Raw genomic sequence first — 10096 nt, forward strand, 5'->3', positions numbered from 1 at the left:
GAAGCTATGGGTTCACCCCTGAGGCAAGACCCTAAACACTGAGCAAAACAACCACATGGAAGGAAAGAACACTGCAGCAGAACTGATTCTTATTTTTCCCACTTCAAAAAACTGAGAAGCAATGTAAAAACTCCACAGAGGCTTCCAGGAGCCAAGGATGGGTGTGTTTGGACCTTCTGAGACTCTGGATAGAGGCTAAAGCAGGGGTCCTCAAACTACGGCCCGCAGGCCGGATACAGCCCCCCAGGGTCCTCTGTCGGGCCCCCAGTATTTACAGAAACCCCCGCCGGGGGTTGGGGGGGGGAAACCAAGCAGCCGCAGATGACTGCCTGCCACTTCATCCACGTGCCGGCCCCCTGGTTAAAAAGTTTGAGGACCCCTGGGATAAACCATGATGTAGGACAGGGATGTATGGATGCTCTGCTGTGGGGGGAGTGACTTGGGAAAGCCCATCCAGGACAACAGGGGAAAATTACTGCATTTGGATTGTTGTTCGTATCTCTGCTCTTTCATTTGATATTCTTAGTATGGGGTTCGTCACTCAAACAATTAAAAGTTACTTGTCTAAGCTTAACTTCTAGACTGCTCCAGTAATACACGTAGAGAAATAATTACTCAAGTTCTAGAAAGTATTCAGAGTGCAAACAACTATGTACAGGCTACTGTGAACATTGCTTATCTGAGGAGGACACTGCTTCCCTTCTGATCCAGTAGTGCTGGTCAGGGACCAGTTATGTGTCTAGCACTGATCAGCCATCTCAGCTGACTACAGACTGTAAATCAGTAAAAATAAATCTCAGTGGTCCAAGGCGGAAGACAGCCAGTGACGTAAACTACCTTTAGATTGAATGAGAAGAATGCAGACTGGAATTCAGCTTGCATGGGTTGGTATAGTTTCATGAGGGCCAGCAAAAACCTGAAATAATGATTTACCCTCCTTTCATGTCAGCTCTTTCTAGCTCTCATATGAAGGCTGAACATTTCATGAGGCCAGCAATGTCCTGCAACCTGTTGCTTTGTGTGACCCCGTGACTCAGAGGACCTGTGGCCAGAAAGAAAATGCCATCTGTGTAAAAACAATACAAAAAGAAAGTGCCAACTTATTGTCAAGTAAGTTATAACATTATGTTCTGGATGGTTTTTTTCGTTGTTATTTTTCTCCCCTAATGAGCTCTGTATTAATGAACCAAAACCAGCAGCAGGCTGCAACCATTGCATCACTCAGTGGGATGCCGCTGGGACACATAATGGCACTTAAAGTTGATTGTGAAGACCTTGCCATTCCCCTTGACTGTGCAAACCATCTCACCTGTGGGGAATGGCAGGCGGGGAGGGGCAGTGTGCTGACAGCTTGATCTGGTAGTCAGAGCTTCTCTAAATGCCATTTTGTGTCCAGCTTTGTAGCAGCATTTGCTCCTGAGGAAAAGAAAGCATAATTTTTAACGTTAGTTTCCAAGGTAGGAAACCTGTGCATAACCTGAAATATTATAAAATCTAACAGACTGTTAATTGTGTCCCTGTTTTATTCTCTATCCTTGCTCTATACTTTAAACCTTGGGCACAGAATGAGCATCATTGCAGTCTTATGCTCATACACACAACAGTCAAAAATTACTTAATGAATTTTCACGTAAGGAATGCTAAAAGCCTACCAAAAAAAAAAAAAAATTGTTCATAGAGAGGAAAATTGTTTTGACCTGAGCTGGTTTCTTCTTATTATTTTGGAAAGAAAATAGGAGAACAAATACTTGTGAATGTCCATGTGGCTTCTTTTCCTAACTTGTGGAGACTTTTGGACTCTTGCTCCTGAAAGCTTGTACTGGAGTGGCAATGACATTCAGGTCAGTACTTCACACGAGAGGTCTGTGCCCTCAGCTGGGGCAGATCTGCGATAGCTGCAGTTCAGCCGTTCTCTGTGGTTACAGCAGAGGCAGGGTTGGTTTAAGACTTAAACATGTGTTAAAATTCTTAAACGTCTTTAAGTCTTAATCTCAAACCACCAAAATCCACAGAAGTTCTAATATTGGCTTGCTGAGCACTGAAATGTGGGGTTACAGCAAAAGAAGAATCATTTAACAGCATCAACTTGCCACACAGACCGTAGTGCTGGTCACTACCGATAGTCTGACTGACTTGTCTAGAATTTCCTGTAGCACACAGAATTATTAGGAATCGAGCAGCTGGGCTCTGCAAGCGCTGCCAAGCAGCTGAAGCACTGTAACTGGAAGTGCACTCTTAGTTAATCTCAGTACAATGCAAACAGCAGGAGCTTAAAACATATTTCAATCATTCAGTTGCTTCAGTGAAAAGCTCCACCTTGCAAGCTCAGGCATTTAATACACCTGCAATTAACAGTTCTCATTTTCTACAGACCTTTGAGCAGAAGTGTCAAACCAAGACCACAATCTGAAAAGAAGAGGCATTTTTCTTGAAGTCAATGTTTCAAGAGAACTGAAAAGGTAATTGTGAGGCTATAGTGTTCTTGCCTTTGTTTCAGCCACAGACGCGCTGCTGTTTAACGTACCTATAAAGTCTGTTGGTCTCATTTGTCTGACTAAGTATTATCCCCTACAGAGACAGACTTCTCCAGGTTATCTAATCATTGCATGCTCTTTATAAGCAGTGATGAGAAACCGGCACCTCTAAGAAGCGATTCATTTCACCCCGAAGTAAGTAGACATTTTAAGTCGCTTACGTGAATTCTGCCTTAAAGTGCCTGCTTCCTTTCAATGTGGCTGTAAACGAAACCTGGAATGGCTACTTCAGATGCAGCTGTCCCCCTAGGAAGTAGGTGATGTTAGGCAGGATGGGTTCTGTCCTCAGTATCAGCTCCTGTTTCTTTCAGTTTATACGAACTCCTTTCATCATGTTGGAAAACCACAAGTGTGATTTTGCCAGGCCAGACGTATAGGCTTTCCTCCTGCCCTTAGCACAGACAGGTTCAGGGACACAGGGCAAGGTCTGTGACTACACTGCCCCGTCTTCTCCTTTGAATTGTTACGTTTGGAATCAGCAAATAAACTTTAATGAAATTATCATCTGCTTTTTAACATAAACTGCTTTTCTACTTGGATTTTATTTTATTTTTTAAATTTGGGGGTATCTTTCTGTGAAGACTTCTCAGAACTGCACTGACCAACTTAGACATCATTTTCAGAAGCTGAGAGCAATTTATTACTCCACTATTTAAAGAACAAAAGAGCAGATAACCAGAATCATCCTGTCATTCCTCCTAGGCACAACGGACACAGATAAGCATTTGAGAGAATTTAACAGTAGAACTAAGCAGGAAATACTAAGAAATACCAGAATGAATAACAAGTTTCTCCTCTTTCCTGGAACAATCTCAGCAGAGGAACAGAAGTAATCCTTCTTTGAGACTCTCCTTACAGAAGCATTAAGTGGACAGATAACAGCAAGCTTCTCAAGAGAATCGAGTCAAGTATCCAGTTCTGGCACGCTAACAGCTAGGTTTCCATTAAAATAAGGCAGCATCAAATTTTCTTCTACTGCATTCCTGCCTGACATTTGTTCCTAGCATTGTTATGGCTTATTCTTCTATCCAGAGTTGTAACTGACTTGTGTTCTTTGATTTTTCTCCCTCCTAAAAATTCAGGTTCATTAAGGAAATGGTTAGAGGAAACAAGACAACTGTTGATGAGTTCATTCTCTTGGGAATCACAGATACTTATGAGCTGCAGGTCATTCTCTTTGTGTTGCTCCTTCTTATCTGTGTCACCTCATTGGTGGGGAATCTCGGCATGATTGCATTAATCAGGTTTGACTCACGACTCCACACCCCCATGTACTACTTCCTCTGCCACCTCTCTCTGGTAGACCTAGGTAATTCCTCAGCGGTTTCTCCCAAAATGCTAGTGAGCTTCTTTGATGAAAGGAAAGCCATCTCTCTGGCAGGGTGTGCAGCCCAGATGTACTTCTGTGGAGTCTGCATGATCACCGAGTGTTACCTGCTGGCTGCGATGGCCTATGACCGGTACATGGCCATCTGTAACCCTCTGCTCTACGTGGCCGCCATGTCTCAAAAGGTTTGTGTCCAACTGGCTGTGGGATCCTATGTAGTAGCTGCTGTGAATGAAATAGTGCTTGTCAGCTCAGTGTTCAGTTTACACTTCTGTGGCCCTAATGTCATCAATCACTTCTTCTGTGACATTCCTCCGCTCCTGAAACTTTCCTGCTCCAGCACTACAGTCAACGAACATATGCTTTTCACCATTGGTACTTTGGTTGCGCTCAGCACTTTAGTATTCATTGTTGTCTCTTACGGTTATATCCTTACTGCTGTCCTGAGGATCCGCTCGTCAGAGGGCAGGCACAAAGCTATCTCCACCTGTGCCCCACAGTTGACATCAGTCTCAGTTTTTTACGGGACTATGATATTCATGTACCTCCGTCCCAGTTCTAGCTACTCCCTGGACCAGGACAAAGTGGTATCTGTTGTGTACACCATGGTGATCCCCATGCTGAACCCCCTCATCTACAGCCTGCGGAACATGGAGGTGAAGGATGCTCTCAAGAAACTCCTCGGAAAAGTTCTTGTTTCCTTTAGAAGTCAAACTGGTAAAGAGGTGTCACACTACACAAAATAAACTTGGACATTCTTGAATTTCAGTCTCCGTTTGGCTGCTGACCATTTAAACTAAAAGCAACAAGAAGACAGCAATCATGAGGACCCTGATGATGCTTGTGCATGTCATTGCTACAGGACATAGCCAGCCACTGCTTGCTTTCTCCTCTGTCAGGGAGTAGCTATACTGTCTGATTTTACCCTTAAACCCACTAATTATACTCAAAGCCTCACATGGACTCCTTTCCCACATGCCACCCTCTAAAGCCTTGGTGTTTTGTGTCACTCCATAAGAGGCTGTATTTTTCAGCCTGAGAAGCATCCCTCACGTTCTTCTGGCAGATCTTCAAGAGGGAACGATGAGGCAATGAGGAGATCCAGGTCCCCACAGATGTTTGCTAAGAATAAATCTGGGCTAGTGTGTTTGAAAGCAGGAACATTTCCAACTGGCAGTGTAGACTGAGTTTGCAGAAGCCAAGTTTAACATTACTAATGAGCAATGCTGTTTTAAGATCAAATAAATGAATGCTACATATGTCCATTCCTCGGATGATGTTCAGCAGTCAGACACAGCTTGATGCAATCAATTCTATGTGACATCTTTATAGGACCCTTTGCTGATATAGAAAACCCATCTATTTTTAAAAGACAAACAACAAAATTTGCAAGTCCCAGCTCTGGATTTAAATAGAATATGTCATCTAAGATGACAGAGCACCACTAACAAATATTTATCCATTGGTAGAACCAAAACCAGGCCGTAACACATCAACTGAAGCCCTTAGGAACAGGAGAGAAAAGGGGAGCTTTTGTCTAAGAATTCCTGTGGGGAAGCTCTTCCTATGTGCCAGACTTAGGAAAAGTTACTTTTGGAGATATATATTTCACTCCTTTGATAATAGTAAATGTGAATTGCCCGTTTCCCTGTTAAATACACAAAACTAGGGACATGAATCCTAGCCATGCAGAAACAAAGCAGTGCAAAGACACCTGTGACATGAAGTTCATCTTAGAAAAGGTACGTGGGAGGGTGATTAGTCCCTTGCCTGACTTCAAACTCACTGAACAGACCAGGAAAAACTACTGGACATGACATGAGAACCCACTGGACATAAACAACAGTGAGGGCCTGTCGAATGAACAGGACCAGGTCGGACAGCCAGATTTCACCAGTGGTTGGGAGGGCACCAGAGGTGCTGGAGGTGGGCAGGCTTCACATGGGGTTGAAGGGGAAGCACTGGGCACCCTCTGTGGAACAGACCCTCACCAGGCCAGCAGTGCCTAGGAACCACACCAGCAACACCACGGGTCTAGTTTACCTGGGAATCAAGAATAGCAAAGTTGGAGTGAACGTGGGGAAGTGATCAGGGTGGGTCATTTATTCGGGAGGAGGCAATGGTGGAGAAACAGGTGTCACAGCTGATGAGGGAAGAGCATGAAGCGGACAACGAGAAAAGGAAGGTTCTGGAAGGGCCTGGTGGCCTCTGAGCAGGCTGCTGGCCAGTTTGTTTGTCTGTGCTTGACCACCACAGCTGATCCCATCCTCTTACTAAATCATATTCGCAGTGATGAGCTATGTATTTATGACTACTTCTGCCAGCAACCGGGTTTTAGAGCTTAGAAATTCTTTTGGGGAAGAGATGCAACTACCTACCAGGTATAAGCAACACAATTATTTCACCATACGTCAGCTGAGCCAAACTGAACAAAAATCTACTCACATGGCCATGCAGAGACAGCAGCAAATGCACACACCTAGTGGAATGAGAGCTCCTAGCCACGTTTACTGTCTGTGATGGGTTGCAAACAGAGGAAAAATAGCTTCAAGGAGAGATGGAGCAGAACATCCGAGTCTAGCCCCCAAACCATGAAGTTTTGTGAAGAAAATGGAATTTAATATTGAAGATATTATATTTCATACCTGGGTTAGACAGACTGAGTACTGTTTACTTTCTGAGTCCAAGGAAGTTTAGAAGTAGAGGCACATTCCTGCAATGTGTCCGCATGGCTACTGTCCTGGAGCTGCAAGGGCCAGCTGGTCCCTAAGGGACAGGGAGGAAGAAACCAAGGGGGACACCAGGGCAGGCAGTGCCTCACGCTTGGGGCACAGACCTACAGGGGCTGAACACGGCAGGCAGAGCCAAAGGCTGGCAACAGGGTCCTTTAACAGCCCCAGCAAGCAAGGAGCAAGGTGCAGGGTACAACCACAGCCTACCACCAGGAGCAAAAGGACGGGCCAGGAATGGGGCTGGAAACAAAGCTGCACTCTTGATCCAGGATACATCCAGGGGGCAAAGATACAGCTGCAGCCAGACACCTACAGTGTAGCTGAGAAAGTATAGAGGGCCCAAGGCTGAGCTTAAATGGGGCTCCTGGGTGGAGTGGTCCAGATGAGACTCGTCAGGGCCATTAAGGTCTATTAATGTCCTCAGGGCCCTGGCAGCTTCTGGGTGGAGTCTACAGAATTAAAAAAAAAAAAATACAGAGGAAAGGGAAGAGTGAATGGCACTGAAACACTGCATGTTATTTTCAGTTTGATCCCTGAAGTCTTGACAATTTTAAAGCCAAAACTATAGCCCAACCCAAGTTTCACAGTGGGATAGTAATTTTAAAGGAGAAAAATAAAAATCATTCACAACTTCTTGCGTTGCACATTTTCCTATCTGACAGCACCATACCAAAGACAGGAAAATCTGCCCTGGTTGCATTGCAAGCTACGAAAAGCCACACATTAATAATGTATTTGAATTTTGCTTAAAGGAAAAAACCTCTTTTTTTCTTAAGAAATACCTTCTCCATGGCAAATATAAAGAAGAGAGAAAACAGATGAATATTCACAATTTAACCGTGTTCTTGCACACTGGTTCCACATTTTGGCTACCGTACACTTTGTAAGAATACAAGGTATTCATATGGGAAATTAATTATGGCAGTGATTGCTGGAGTGGCTCAGGAGGCATATAAACCATCTACAACCAATCCATATGGTTATATCAAGCAGTAAAAGTCGATGTCTTTGTCGAGGTTTCAGTTGAGGTTCAATAGCAGTAGGCATATGACATTCTTCTGAAAGCACATCAAGAATTTCAGAGGTCCTTTATCTTTAGGAATAGGTACGTGAAAAATGGTTTGTTTTCATCCCTCACTGGTTTTATGAGATTAGCCAGATACGCAAAGAGGTGAAGTTGGATTTTCAGTGGCAAATGTGAATTGCAAATGCGCAGGTGCTGATTAGTTTGGGGATTTCATAGATACAGAGTATTTTTTTCACTTTATTTGAACTCCCTCATATTGTATTCATTCACAGGGACAGCTTTATTACAGTTAGAGGGGAATTCATTCCAGCAATTCAGTTTCCCCTCCCAGCATCCTAGTGCAAAAAAGCCTGTCAGAGAAGACTGTATTAGTAGGGTTGTGAGTGAGCAACTGCAAGGGAAGACTAGAGAGTCTCCTGAAGCAGCAGTATAAAAAAAGATCACCAAACAGAACTTGCCAACATTTTTCTGCCAGTTTGAGCTGGCCACTTGGTGCTGCTGCCTGCAACTCCCACCCCGCTGTGCCAACAGGGCAGCCCCGCTTCTAAGAATATGAGAATAATTCTGCAGTGAGAGACGAGTCAGGCCAGGGGTATTGATTTCTGACTGCAGCCAAAAATAGATGTTCAGAGAAAGAGTATCAGAAACAGGATGAGTATATTATGATCATTCCCCGTTAACATTTTTCCAGCTCTGGCAAAGAAAATCACAGCTGTCTGACAGAGCTCCCTCTTTCTAGTGTTATAGGCTATTTGGTACAAGAAAAAAACCAGAATGGATGATCACCTAGCTCCAGGAGGGGGTTACAGCTGATGACCTCTCCTCAAAGGTGAGAGCACCTCTTTATCCTGGCTGAAAGTGCTTGTATTTCTAATGGAAGCAGGTCCGAGGAGAGGTTTTACTTCCCCTCAGGCCTCCAAAAGTCTGACCGAACCTTTGGCATGCCTCATCCAGCACTGACGCCCCATCAAAAATGTGTCATGAAACAAACCCAGTCACTGAGCCCAAATGTGTGCAGTTCAAAGAGCAGAAGCTAAAAAACACCACCTCCAAACCCAGCCATATCCACTGAATCCTGCTCAGTTCCCTCAGAAGCTCTTCTGACTTCGTGGGGTGTCCGTTGTGGGTCGAGGCAGCTGGGAAAGAGATGGATACCTGGAGCTGGGGGAAACTATCTGGACTGTGCATTCCACCACTGTTTTCCCATCCCACTGGCCCTTGGCAAGTCATTTGACCAAATACAGGTGTTTATCCTCATTCCAAACCAGGACATCAATCACTCTCTAGAAATGCTGATTCCTCTGAGCTGAATATGGAGGAAGCGTTATTTCCCTTGTGCTCTGAAAATGGCTTTTTCCTCTGTTAACTCTACAGGAAGTTAGTAACATAGACCTAGAAAACTACTTTTTGGACATCTGGGGAGGATTTCAGCTTACAAGATGTATTAAATTCTGCATTTCCTGATGTCTGCAGACTGAAATTGGAGCATTGGTGTGTTTCACCCTTACAGAAGTAATTTGGCTGAAAACAGGAATAATTGGATGGAATTCCACGTTTAGACAAGCTTCTAAAAACTCCATACATTTATTAAAATATTTGGTCTCTTAAGATTTGAAGTACAATGAACAGTTCACCAAGTCTTGAACAGAGAAGAGGCCCAGAGCCTGGGCTCGTGCTTACAAGTGGTAATTGCAGTGTTACCTCTGGGACCACTTCCCTTTGGCATTTACAATTAATTATGGTGTCTCAGATGGGAAATTTTGAAATGTTATTTCAATTCTTCCACTACTTTGCTATCACTTTGAGTAATAGCTTTGTGAAGGACCAAGCCACTCCACATTTATTTCTTGCCTACAAATATATAACGTTTCTTGTGACTGGGGAGGGTGCCTGCAATTTTCTTTCGTGTATTCTGCTATTAGTATTCTCGTTACTGGATGAGTTTCAACCTCCTTGCAGATGTGACATATTCAGGTACAGAAAAAATTCTTTAATTTTACAATTCTTGAATAGAGATGTGTCAGGATGATTTCAAGGTATTTTGGTCTGTATGAGAATTCACATAGGTCTAAGGTATATTTGTCCCTGCTGACAGAAATGCCATGATAAGATAATGGTTTCTCTAAGCAACCTTTTTCAACCTCGAGCAAAGTATTTACTTTATTTTTCTCTACCTTTTCTCACCTATAAAATCTAAACGACTCTTATCCTTAAAATTTTTTTGAAATCAAGAGGTGTAAAGTTCAGAGCTTGTGCTGCTAACATCAATAATAATACAAGGAGAGGATTTTCAGCAATAGGTAAGGGATCTAGAAGCACATAGAAGCATAGATCTCAAGTCCATGGAATTTCTTATGAGCCACTGGGTCTCAGATACTCCAAAGTATTTAGGAAACTGAATCCTATAGAAAATCCCACTCTACTTATTTATGCTATTGCTAGAGTAAATTTCCCTTCTCGCTCCCAGAGGCTTACA

General features: G+C 43.5%; 1 protein-coding gene across 1 annotated transcript; it reads left to right on the forward strand.

Moving 5' to 3' along the window:
* The first annotated feature begins 2290 nt into the window (after nt 1-2290).
* On the forward strand, nt 2291-5101 carry LOC119154422 (olfactory receptor 1019-like). The gene is made up of 2 exons (XM_037401877.1): nt 2291-2459; nt 2575-5101. The coding sequence occupies exon 2, from the start codon at nt 3630-3632 to the stop codon at nt 4605-4607; it is 978 nt and encodes a 325-aa protein (XP_037257774.1). The 5' UTR covers nt 2291-2459; nt 2575-3629; the 3' UTR covers nt 4608-5101.
* The last annotated feature ends 4995 nt before the right edge of the window (nt 5102-10096 follow it).

This window comes from Falco rusticolus, chromosome 10 (assembly GCF_015220075.1).
Source record: "Falco rusticolus isolate bFalRus1 chromosome 10, bFalRus1.pri, whole genome shotgun sequence".
Taxonomy (NCBI): Eukaryota; Metazoa; Chordata; class Aves; order Falconiformes; family Falconidae; genus Falco; species Falco rusticolus.

Coding starts and splice junctions, on each gene's coding strand:
- LOC119154422 (XM_037401877.1), top strand. CDS start 3,630: ATGGTTAGAGGAAACAAGACAACTGTTGATGAGTTCATTCTCTTGGGA.